The 13,133-nt window shown below is 39.7% G+C and overlaps 1 protein-coding gene and 1 long non-coding RNA gene across 2 annotated transcripts; both read right to left on the bottom strand.

Annotated features, from left to right (window-relative positions):
- Window positions 1-2,362: 2,362 nt before the first annotated feature.
- LOC140836095 (uncharacterized) lies at window positions 2,363-5,540 on the bottom strand. Its single transcript, XR_012118977.1, has 2 exons — window positions 4,655-5,540; window positions 2,363-2,562 (listed from the first exon to the last, which is right to left on the bottom strand). It is a non-coding gene; the product is annotated as an uncharacterized lncRNA (long non-coding RNA).
- Window positions 5,541-8,349: 2,809 nt separating this feature from the next.
- Window positions 8,350-12,849, bottom strand: LOC140835656 (uncharacterized). Its single transcript, XM_073201056.1, has 8 exons — window positions 11,685-12,849; window positions 11,331-11,615; window positions 10,986-11,219; window positions 10,048-10,347; window positions 9,539-9,600; window positions 9,187-9,427; window positions 8,490-8,682; window positions 8,350-8,389 (listed from the first exon to the last, which is right to left on the bottom strand). The coding sequence occupies exons 1-8, from the start codon at window positions 12,847-12,849 to the stop codon at window positions 8,350-8,352; spliced, it is 2,520 nt and encodes an 839-aa protein (XP_073057157.1).
- Between the last annotated feature and the right edge of the window lie 284 nt (window positions 12,850-13,133).

Genomic DNA, 13,133 nt, shown 5'->3' with positions numbered 1-13,133 from the left:
ATGCAAAGCCTCATGGAGCCATCCTTCTTCTTTACAAATAAGACTGGCGCGCCCCATGGTGAAAAGCTCGGGCGAATGAATTCCTTGTCGAGAAGTTCCTGAATCTGCTTCTTAAGCTCTGCCATCTCTGTCGGTGCAAGTCGGTATGGCGCTTTGGATATCGGAGCCGTACCTGGCATAAGCTCAATGGAAAACTCCACCTCTCTCTCGGGTGGCATACCAGAGACGTCTTCGGGAAAAACGTCTAAGAAGTCTCTGACAATCGGAACATCTAAGGCTGACTGGCTGGGTTCCTCGGGGACAGATAAAAAGGTCGCTAGAAATGCTCGACACCCTCTATGCATGAGTTTCCTAGCCTGAACATATGGAATAATGCGCGGTAACGAAAAGTACCTGTCCGGCTCAAATAAGAACTGCTCCATTCCAGGTGGTCGGACAAGAACAGATCTCCGCTGGAAGTCTATCAACACTCTGTTCTTCAGTAGCCAGTCCATTCCTAGGATGATGTCAAATTCCGGCATCGGTAGCACAATCAGATCCGCATAAACAAGATTACCGTGCAGCTCAAGGTCTATATCTCTGATAACATTGGTAGCTGCCATCTCCTCGCCTGACGGCAACACTACTGAAAAGGCTATGTCTAGCCCAATGGTCTTGATCTTGAGAAAGTTTGCGAAGACCTCCGAAATGAACGAGTGCGTGGCCCCTGAATCTATCAAGGCCTTGGTAGCTGAGCCGGCTATGAAAATTCTTCCTGAAAGTTCGGAACACTAAGCGGAACCCAAAGATCATAGAAGCTAAGCTTATAGACATGCAAAGGCCACAGTTCTTCTAACTAAGTCCCGAAAATAATACTAAGTAGAGCATGCAATCCTATCGCTGTTCTAAGTTCAAATGCTCAAACCCCATTCCCAAAAACACGGAAATTCAATAATAACTTAAAGCTTAAAGGTACCTGTCAACAACATGGTCTCCGGGTTGGTTTCTGCGGCATGGAGCGCAAAAACCCTGCCCTGAGTAGGCAGATTCCTCTGAGGGCACTGCAGCAACATGTGGTCTGGGCTGCCACACTTGAAACACTTTCCTGAGCCAGACATACATGCTCCAGGATGACGACGTGAGCACCTGGGGCAGACTGGGTGCTCCTGAGTCCTCGGGGCTAAGCGTCCCTGCTGCTGCTGCTGCTGCTGGCCTCTGTTCCTCGGCGGTCCATGGAAAGGCCTCTTGTTCTGCTGCTGATGCTGATGAGGAGGAGGGCGGTGGGGTACCTGGACTGGGCGCTTGCCCTGGCGATCCCTCTCGATGTCCCGCAGATCCTGCTCTGCGGCTAAGGCCTTGGAGACGGCAATCTCATAAGTGGCAGGGTCAGACACCCTAACATCCCGGCGCAAGATCGGCCGTAAACCCACTAGAAAGTGCATCAGCTTCGCTCTGGCATCATTCGCGATCAGGGGCACAAAGTGACAGCCCCTCTCGAACTTACGGATAAACTCCGTAACCGTCATATCCCCCTGTCTCAGGCTCATGAACTCTGTGGTCAGTCTGGTGCGAACCTCCTCAGCAAAATACTTGGAGTAGAAAACCTCCGTAAAGCGGTTCCAAGAAAGTGTAGCCAAAGTCAAGGCTACCGAAGCTCCTTCCCACCATAAGCGAGCGTCTCCAGTGAACAGGTAGGTGGCACATCGGACTCGGTCTGCGTCTCCTAGCTCCATAAACTCGAAAATGACCTCGAGAGATTTGATCCATCCCTCGGCAACCATGGGGTCGGACGTCCCAGAGAATTCCTTCGGACGCATCTTCATGAATCGCTCATAAACAGCCTCGGGTCCTACCGGCCTGGCTGCGGCAGCGACAACGGCATTGTTCCCCGCAAACTGTGCGAAGAACTGCGTCATCCCAGCTAGCATCTGGGCATTCATATCAGGCGGAGGGGGTGGAGGTAAGTCTTCCTCCCGCCTACGATCCTCACCGTACTCATGACAGCGCCTCGCGCCACCTCTCGGGCGCCCAACCTGGCGTCTAGGGGGCATACTGTTCCATACATAACCCGTACGTAACTAACATGCATAATTCCATAATTTATTTTAACTGAACACTGAAATACTGAAAATCTGGAAGTATGCTGACAAAATAATTCATGCTTTAAATAAAATGCTGAACAAAATGCTGAACTGTAAAATTTACAGACCGAAGACGTGGCTTCGTGAGTTTCTCGGAGTCAGTAGTAGTGTAACCCTTTACAAGAACATAGGCTCTGATACCAACTGTAAAGGCCTCTTAAATCCTTACTTTGAAAATTTGCGGAAAATTTAAAATTTTCTTTTTAAAAGAACTTAAACGGTCTCATTCATAAAATCACAGGTGAATCAAGTTCAATGTTTCAAATTATTTCAGCGGAATAAAAATAAAGTTGCCAAAAATAACAACTTAAAGTTTGTCCAACGACTGATAAAAATTATTAGCGGAAAAATAACAACTGCTGCACTGAGGTCCTCGGGTGCCACTACTGCCGACCCAAGCTGGCTCACTGGTCCCCGTCCTCGGCCCTGGCCTCATCAATACCTACAACAATCAAGTCTAGTGAGCCTAAAGACTCAGCATGCATATATCGCAGGTAACGAGTAAAATCTGAAGTAAAATATGCATGGGATAAAATATCATGTCATGAGGCATGCTGAAAATAATCTGTACTCATGCTGAAAATAATCTGTACTGAGCAATTATAATACGTGCATAACTGAACTGATAATCATAGTAAAAACGTTTGCTCCTTGGAGCCCTGTACTGAAATAACTGGTAAAATTTTCTGTTGAGATTATGTTTTACGCCTGTGGCCACTGCACTAAGCTGAACTGATCGGTAACTGACTACCGGGGAGCCTGAAACTGAGCTGGCGGTCACTGAAGACCCGATGGTACCATCCTGAACTGATAGGTCACTGGCGACCTGATGGTACCAACCTGAACTGAGCGGTCACTGGCGACCGTATAAATAATGCTCCCACATAGTGAATGAACCACAAGCCATATCGCATAAATCTCAAAAATAATCATTTTCTGTTTTCATGCACGTAAGATAATTAACTGGCGATAATGAAAGTATCCTGTAATTCTACCAACTGGAGTGGGTTGGATCGTCCCCCAGGCTCGCTGCAACCTAACGGTACCATGAAAATATGCAATAGCTTAAACTTGACCAACTATGCAATTTACGTTCAAAAGATGCGACTATGATGTCTAATGACTTCGTATTTAATCGTGACTCCGAACCAACCCGAACCAACACTGAACCGACGTATAGTCATGATTAAAATACGCTGAAAATAATGAAATAATGCTCCCAAAATTATGATGGTCGAAATCTAGGTGGAATGGAGGCCAAAACAAGAAACGCTCTTTCGAGAGTCAATTTGGCACATCGCACCGTAAATTCTCGTACGACTACAAAAAATGATCCGAATCACAAACGGTCAAAAACATGACCTTCCTAACTTGATTAGGCACTGTCCAGTCCAAGGCCATGGGCTAAAAGCCGACCAAAAACTCGAACGAGCCTCTGAACCGTCACAGCAACTTGCTGTCAAAAAAAATACAGCAGCTGCGCAACTCGGCACATCGCACCGTAAATTCTCGTACGACTACAAAAATGATCCGAATGACGAACGGCCAAAAACATGACCTTCCTAACTTGATTAGGCACTGTCCAGTCCAAGGCCATGGGCTAAAAGCCGACCAAGAACTCGAACAAGCCTCTGAACCGACACAGCAACTTGCTGTAAAATTCCAGCAGCTGCGCACTTGTTTTCCTTGTGTCGTTTTCGAGTCCGCCGGCCATTGGGGCTTACACCACCGACCAGAGACCCTTACCAACATCCCAAGGAATGATTTGAACCATGGCTAAGGGCTTTTGGCCAGCCATAATTCGCACCATTCCAGCAACCTACCGAGAAGATCCACCGAGAGCACATTTGATGCGCGTGTGGTGTGATTTGTTTGCTTGTTGTCTCGTCTCGTTCCAATGGCCATTTGATTGACCATGGCACGATCTAGACATCTTGGGGTATGGTATGAACCATGGCTAAGGGCCATAGGCCAACCAAGATCCATACCAAGCAACCCAAAACCGAAATGCAAATGCTGTCCAACCGAAGGGCCGAAGGGGTATAGGGGCTGTTGTGATGTTTTTGTTAAAAACTGAGGAGCCATGGACCAAGCCACCAAAAGGGCAACTTAGTCACGTCTTAGACATGCTAGGGAAGTGATCCAACCATGGCTAAGAGCCCTTAAGGCAGCCAAGATCAGATCCTTCCACCATGACAACAAACTGAAATTTCGAACTCAAAATCATGCACTTATGGGATCTTGCTGTCATTCGGTTTTCCAGTAAGCATGGGACTGAAACCAACATTCTAACATGTCCCTAACATGTCCTAGTACATGTACATAATCAGCTTTGAGCCCCTGGAACGATCCATCCCTGAAATCGAAACAAAACATACCAATCGTGAAGCACAAGGTGGAACAAAAATCTGCACAGAATTTTCTTTGTTCAAGTTGCTTAAAATTTCGGTTTTTTGCTCAATCAAACATGATCATGTACTGAAAAATATTTGATAATATGACTTGATTGAGGTTTAGAAAAAGTATATACATGCCTTGGATTCGTTTGAAATAGAAACGAGAAGAAAAGACGAGACGGCGCGGAGGAGACGGAGTGGCTAGCTTCTCTACCTTTCCTTCCCTTCCCTCAATTTTTCTTCTCTCTTTTTGGCTAAGCACCTCACGTTTTTCTCTCTGAATTGAGCTCTGGATTTTGGTCATATGGAGGGGAGAGTGATGGTTGGAAAGGTGAGGGGCAAGATCCACAAACAAAGGGCATAAATGCAATACCAAGCCCACCTCTCATTTAATATTTGCACATGCTTGTCAACTATTCTTGGGGATGCCTTGAACGATGGATTCATGGTATCCAAGGCTTGGATATAGCTTAATACTAAATAATTAAGGTTTGGTTAATGATTGAAAAGATTAGCATGCTTAAAGATGTCAAAGAATTGGTCAAAGTTGATGAGTTGGAAATGCATTGCCTAGCACTATGGGGTGGCCAAAAATTCACTTCTAAAAATGGATGGGGAGTGTTGTTTATCTAGTCAACTAATAATCCTTAAAAGTCTTACTAATCCTTTAATTAATTTAGTGAGCTAACCCCTTAATTATGCAACTTAAATGGGCTTATTTCTTAATCACCTCAAGCAACTTAAATAATTCCTTAAACTCTTTTTTTTTATTATTAACTTAAATGAACTTACTTGTTAGTTAAATTAACTCCCGGAAATATTTCTCGAATCTTAAATCCTATCTCAAAACTCCAACTCCGATCCGGCCTCACTGAAATAACTGAAATGCTAAAAATCAACTACTGAACTGAAATAATAAAATAATTAACTTCAAAGAAATGCATTTAAAATAATCATGCAATGAAGTCAATTAAATTTAAAAATCTAGAATTATGCATGGTTTAAACGTAGACTGATTTACGGGTTCTACAATACTGATAAAAATATTGCTAAAATGATAACAGCAGGTTTTACTGGCCAACCTAAAGGTTGGTAGGATAATTATTTACATTATTCTCAAAAGGATGAAATCTTTAATTCCATAAAAATGGAAAATAATATTCAATCAGAAAATGTAGTTTATTCTTTAATATTGACTATGATTGAACATTTTACTGGAAAATTCACTGATAATAGTGAACAGATTAGAACTTTATTAAGTAATCTAAAATGTAAAACACTTACTGATTTTAGATGGTATAAAGATACTTTCTTATCTCGTATATATGAGATTCTAGACTGTAATAATATTTTTTGGAAAGCTAAATTCATATATGGCTTACGTTTCTTATTTGCTGAAAGAGTTAGAAAAGTATTAAGGAAAGATGATATAAATATTCCTTATAATAATTATACTTATGGTAATTTAATATATACTTGTATCCAAGAGGGTTTAGCTCTCTGTAATGAATTAAAATTAAATAATCAGATTAAAAGACAGAATTTACTTGAGAAAAAACAACTAGGTAAATTTTGTGATCAATTTGGTATGGATTTACCAAATAAAGGAAAAAAGAAAGATAAATTTGAAAAAATTTATAAGAAAAGACATTTGTCTAATAGACAAAAAGATAAAAAGAAGAAAAGAAAAGAAATCCGTGAATCATGGAAAGCTGAAAGGAAAGATGATAAAGCTAAAAATAAATTGATAATTTGTAGAAAATGTAAAAAGTCAGGACATTATGCTAATCAATGTTGGGCTAAAAACAAAATTAATAATTTAGACATAGATGATAATCTAAAAGAAACATTATTTAAAATAATAATGGATTCAAATAATAATTATAGTGATAATGAAATTATTGAAAATTCTTCAGAATCATATAATTCAGAAGATATTATAGATAATGAATCAGATATTTCTGATTTAGAAGAATGTAATAATTGTATAGAAGGAAAATGTGGGGCCCCGGGCCCGATATCTAATACTAATAATTTTAAATGTATCAAACCAAACGATTTAAAAAAATATATAATTTCTTGTTCACAAACTGACATAGACATCGTCAGAATAAATTAAATGTCTCAAATGTTTGAAATATAATTTTCAACATGCCAAATTAAAGTAGTGAACCCAAGAAATCCAAACATCATCACATAGCTCCTAAGACCCGAGAATCCCACTCTAACTCGTATCTCCTCGCCTGGAGCTGGACTCTGGCATCCCAAGCCTCGCCTCACCTACCGTCAAGCACATGAAAACAAGAGGTACCGGACATGCCGGTGAGTATAAACCCAGTATGATACAATCCATAACATATGAGAATTAAAATTTCACATAGTTCATATAAATTCATAAAGATGCAATATAATGCAATGCATGATCAGAACCTGTGGGCTATCAATAAATCTCAAGATCAAGTGAATCATCTGGTCATTGGGTACCCAAGGGAATAGAATCCCCCAACAACATCAGTATATCAAGGCGACCTCCGCCATATCAAATCTGAATCAAAAAGTGGCTCAATATGCAATGCAATGATGCATTTCAATCTCATCAAATCAATATCATAATAAGCTCATCTCAAAAGATCAATCATCAACAAATCACCAATAATTCATCAAGCCATCAAATTTTCAATTTAAAATAAAAATGATACTTTTACCTCGTATGTTATCAACCGTAACATACCTTCCGAATATTACCAACAAAAGATCAGAATATATTGTTGAGAAGTCTTGAACCCTTGCAGTCTACTCGATTCGCTATCAACCCACTTAGAGTAATAATCTTGAGCCAAACCAAGTCAATACTTCAATCAAATCTTCAATACATAAATCAAGAACTCGGATTACTTATCAACACATATCACTTTTTGTACAAAAATGCATAATTAATTCAATATGGCTTCAAATCAAGATCCGTAATTTCTCAACCCTAATATGCCATAAAACCTTCATTGAACCATTTTATCAAACACATGGCATATGTGCTAAAGAATTAGCATCCTTTACTATGCAATTTGCTTCAATTCCATTTCTTTTCAAACCAACACAATCACAACATCTCCAACATATCAATATCTCAAATATCAACTTAAATATCAATTCTAACTTCAACCAATTTCCAAACTTGAATAGAAATTTAACATACTTACACCATCTTGAAGATCTTGGAGAGAGGATCACAAATCTAACTTCATTTCATAATTTTCTTGAACAAATCTCCCAAAATTTCAGGTCATTTGGAGCTCTGAGTAAAAAGTTATGCTCAATCTCCCAACATGTGTCATTGTAGAAACGACGATACGCACGACACACTTCGGGGCGCTTTTGGCTCGTCTTCCCTAATGATTTGACCAAAACTCAAAATAACAAAGTTATAGCCTTATGTCTTATCTTTCTAATGAAAAAGGTCTCACCTCAATTGGATTAATATACAAAATATTATGCTAAAAACCACAACTACTGCCACATTTTTCATACCGTTTCTGCACTTCCATTACTTATTTATCTCAAATTCCACCTTTGATTCTACCCATCCATTATCTATTCCATTCTATAACATTCATTACCATTCATATCATAATGTAAAGCCAAGAACCATCACAACTACTGTAATATTATTTCAAAATTCGGGCATTACAATTCCTCCCCTCTAAAAATAGATTCTGTCCTCGAAATCAATCATCTCTTTCAAGTCTAACATGTAATGATCAATACTGAAAATAAAACCGAGAATAGAAGCGTACTTCATTTGAATAACTCTGGATATTTATGTCTCATTTTATCTTCTAATTCCCAAGTTGCCTCTTCGACACCATGTCTGTTCCACTGTACTTTAATCAACGGTATCAATTTATTTCTGAGTTGCTTATCTTTTCTATCTAGAATCTGAATCGGTCTCTCAATATAGCTCAAAGTCTGATCTAACTCGACCTCGTCGGGTGGAAGTACATGAGAAGGATCAAGATGATATTTCCGCAACATAGACACATGAAAAACATCATGAACACCTGATAACGCAGGAGGAAGAGCTAATCTATAAGCCAAATCACCAACACGTTCCAAAATCTCATACGGACCTATGAATCTCGGTGATAATTTACCCTTCTTTCCAAATCTAACTGTACCACAAAAAGGAGAAATTTTTAGAAAAACTCTGTCACCTTTCTCAAAAATCAATGGTCGTCTCCTGATATTTGCATACTTAGCCTGCCTATCCTGAGCAGCTCGCATACGACTCTGAATCAATTTCACATTCTCTGTCATATCTCTTATCATAACAGGTCCTACAATTGGTGCTTCAGATAAATCGTCCTAATACAGAGGAGATCTACACTTCCTGCCATATAGTGCTTCAAATGGTGACATTCCAATACTCACTTGATAACTATTGTTATAAGAAAACTCGACAAGTGGTAACGAATCTTGCCAACCAATACCAAAATCCATCACTACCGCTCTCAGCATATCCTCTAATGTCTGAATAGTACGTTCTGACTGTCCGTCTGTCTGAGGATGATATGTTGTACTCAAATGCAAACGAGTACCAAGGGCCTCTTGTAAACTCTGCCAAAAATGAGAAGAAAATCTGGGATCACGATCTGATACAATGGACTTAGGCACACCATGCAATCTCAAAACTTCTCTGATGTACAATCTGGCCATTTGATCATACCTATATGTCATCTGATAAGGAATAAAACATGAAGACTTGGTTAATCTATCAACAATAACCCAAATTGAATCGCAACCCCTCGATGACCTCGGCAATTTCGTGACAAAGTCCATGGTTATATGATCCCACTTCCATTCTGGAACTTTAAGGCTATGCAAAAGACCTCCTGGTCGCTTTCTTTCTGCTTTCACCTGTTGGCAATTCAAACAACGAGATACAAATTCTGCTATGTCAGATTTCATTCTTTTCCACCAAAATTGTTTCTTCAAATCATTGTACATCTTTTTACTTCCAGGGTGTACACTGAACTTACTGCAATGAGCATCACGCAAAATCTGTATCCTCAACTCTGAAGTATTTGGAACTACAATACGATCATTCACAAACAAAATACCATCATTATTGACCTGAAATTCTGATCGATGTCCTGATCTGATGAGTTCAACTGATTTCTAAATGCTTTGATCTAACCTTTGGGCCTCTTTAATTTTTACAAACAATTCTGGCTCTGCCTGAATCATAAATACTCTTACAGGTTGAGTATCTACCACAAAATCCAAACCAGAAAGACAACATTCTTCTACTAGATCAGATACACTGCTAGTGATCCAAGACATATTACATACTTTTCTGCTCAAAGCATCGGCTGCTGCATTCGACTTGCCTGGATAATATTTTATCTCGCAATCATAGTCTTTCAACAAGTCTAACCAACGTCTTTGTCTCATGTTTAGCTCCGCTTGTGAAAAGAGGTATTTCAAACTCTTATGATCAGTGAATATCTCAAATTTCTCACCATACAAGTAGTGACGCCAAATCTTTAGGGCAAAAACAACTGCTGCTAATTCCATGTCATGCACTGGGTATCTAGACTCATGTGGCTTCAACTGTCTTGAAGCATAGACAAAAACATGGCCATGCTGCATTAATACACAACCCAATCCTTGATGTGAAGCATCAGTGTGCACTGTAAATCCTCCTACACCTAATTGAATAGTCAGAACTGGAGAACTAGTCAATCTCTTCTTAAGTTCAACAAAACTATCCTCACATGCCTGTGACCAAATAAATGGTGCATTCTTTTGTGTCAGCTGGGTAATTGGCTCGCAATCTGTGAAAATCTTTCAATAAATCTGCGATAATATCCTGCCAAACCCATAAAACTACGCACCTCAGGAACTGATGTCGGTCTAGACCAATTGATGACTGCCTCAACTTTACTCGGATCAACTGATATACCTGCACTTGAAATCACATGTCCAAGAAAAACCACTCTATCCAACCAAAACTCGCATTTTGATAATTTAACATACAACTTTTCAGTTCTCAAAATTTGTAAAACAGCTCTCAAATGCTCGGCATGCTCAATTTCAGATTTTGAATAAATAAGAATATCATCAATGAAGATCACAACAAATTGATCTATATACCTTTGAAACACACGGTTCATCAAATCCATAAATACCGCAGGTGCATTGGTCAACCCAAAAGGCATAACCAAAAATTTAAAATGCCCATACCTGGTACGAAAAGCAGTCTTAGGCACATCTGCCTCTCTAACTCTTAACCGATGATATCCGGATCTTAAATAAATCTTAAAATATACTGAAGAACCCTGCAACTGGTCAAAGAGATCATCAATCCTTGGCAAAGGATACTTATTCTTTACTGTGGCTTTATTCAACTGTCTATAATCGACACAAAGCCTCATAGACCCATCTTTCTTCTTCACGAATAAAACCGGAGCACCCCAAGGTGAAACACTTGGTCTTATATATCCTTTAGCCAATAGATCCTCAAGTTGTTCCTTTAGTTCCTTTAGTTCAATTGGCGACATCCTATAAGGAGCTCTAGAAATAGGTTGTGTGCCTGGCATCAACTCAATGTTGAAATCAATCTCTCGGACTGGAGGAAATCCTGGAATCTCATCTGGAAATACATCTGAAAATTCACTAACAATTGGAATATCTGCCAATTTAGGTACTGACCTTGAAATATCAATTGCATAAACCAAGAAACATTCTGCTCCTTTCTGCAACAAACGAGTCATGGACAAAACAGATATCAAAGGAATCTTAGCTCGAGAACCCTTACCATAGAATGTCAAGTGATCTGTCATATCAGGCCTAAACTTAACAACCTTCTGAAAACAATCTACAATAGCCTTGTATCTTGTCAACATGTCAATGCCAACTATGCAGTCAAAATCAGACATCTCCAATACAATACAATCAAGCTCAATAACATTATCCTCATAACAAAATTCACAACCATTTATCATTTCAGCTGACCTCATCACTTTGCCCAGTGGAGTAGAAATAGATAATGTAGATGATAATGGCATAGAATGCAACGAATGCAATGTGACAAAGTGCTCAGCTATGAAAGTATGTGATGCACCAGTATCCATCAAAACATAAGCAGGATAACCTGATAGAAAACAATTACCTGCAATGACATTATTTGGAGCATTATGTGCCTCATCCTCAGTGAGTGCAAAAACTCGAGCCTGCTGTCTAGGTGGCTGTCCTACCCTGTGGCTATCACTCTGTTTGTTCTGATCTGTCCGGTTTGATTGCTGATAAAAATGAACTGTAGGGGTCTGACGATTCTGTTCAGGTGTCTGTCTAGATGATCCCCCACTCTGAGATATTTCACTACCACGGTTAGGACACACTCGAGCATAGTGTCCCACCTGGTTACACAAGTGGCAAGCTCCTGAGATTCCTCTACACTGATCAGTATAATGTCTACCACCACACTGACCACAAGTCGGGGCTGAATAACCAGTACTCTGAACTGAGCCAGACTGTCTCGATCCACTAGAACTCGAAAAATTACTGCCATGTCTCTTAAATTGCTTCCCTCTAGCCTTGAACTGCTCTCTTATGTTTCCACTGTTACCGCCACTATTACCCTGTCTGAATTGCTGTCGGAACTGTGGCTGTTGGGGTCGTTGCGAATACTGAAAACCTCTCTGCCTAATGATTCCAGTTTCAGCTCCCTTGGCTCGATCAAGAGCCTCAGCAAAAGTGTTAAGCCTTCCAGTATTAACCAGGGTAAAGATATCAGGATTAAGGCCATTAATGAAGTGATCAGCCTTAGCTTCTTCATCAGATGCTACATGAGGAGCAAATCTCATTAAATTCGAGAACTTAGCAACATAGTCCTCAATATTCAGATTTCCCTGCTTTAAATTTGCAAATTCGGATCCCCTGTCTTTCCTGTAAGAGGTAGGAAAGAAACGCTGATAAAATTCAGATTTAAAAATATCCCAGGTAACAATCGTACCTCGACCCTCTAAAGCTTTCTTGGTCATGATCCACCAACTCTTAGCAACATCCAATAAATGATGAACAACTAATTTGATTCTACGATCATCTGGATACTCAAGAGATTCAAATAATTGATCCATATTCTCCAACCAGTTCTCACACTCTAATGCATTCTCGGTACCCTTCAACATCGGTGGGTGCAAAGACTGAAATCTGGCTAACAGTATCTCCATCGGAGTCGGAGTTATATCCATCTGAGTATGAGTAGCACTACCCTGATCTTGTGCAACTGGTATGTCCTGTATAGGTATACCACGACCTCTACCTCGAGTAGCCATGTCTGATATAAAATATATCAAACACATATAAAATCACAATATCATAATCATCTCAATCTTGTGTCAATCATCTCTGGCTCTTGAGACTCAATAATCTCCAAAAATCTCGAATATAGCTCAACAATATAATATGTCAATTATGATCATGTATTTCACATCATAGCACAATGAAAATGCTAACAAATATATCACATGATCAAGCAATTAAAACTGACTCGATCTACCCTGTTCCCAAATATCTTACGCTCTGATACCACCTAATGTGGGGCCCCGGGTCCGATATC

This window comes from Primulina eburnea, chromosome 7 (genome assembly GCF_022965805.1).
Source record: "Primulina eburnea isolate SZY01 chromosome 7, ASM2296580v1, whole genome shotgun sequence".
Taxonomy (NCBI): domain Eukaryota; kingdom Viridiplantae; phylum Streptophyta; class Magnoliopsida; order Lamiales; family Gesneriaceae; genus Primulina; species Primulina eburnea.
This window is presented reverse-complemented; position numbering and strand designations above follow the sequence as displayed.

Coding starts and splice junctions, on each gene's coding strand:
- LOC140835656 (XM_073201056.1), bottom strand. CDS start 12,849: ATGGCTACTCGAGGTAGAGGTCGTGGTATACCTATACAGGACATACCA. Junction 11,616..11,684: donor TCCAAATAATGTCATTGCAG/GTAATTGTTTTC, acceptor ATACTTTCATAG/CTGAGCACTTTGTCACATTG. Junction 9,428..9,538: donor CTCATTGCAGTAAGTTCAGT/GTACACCCTGGA, acceptor AATTGCCAACAG/GTGAAAGCAGAAAGAAAGCG.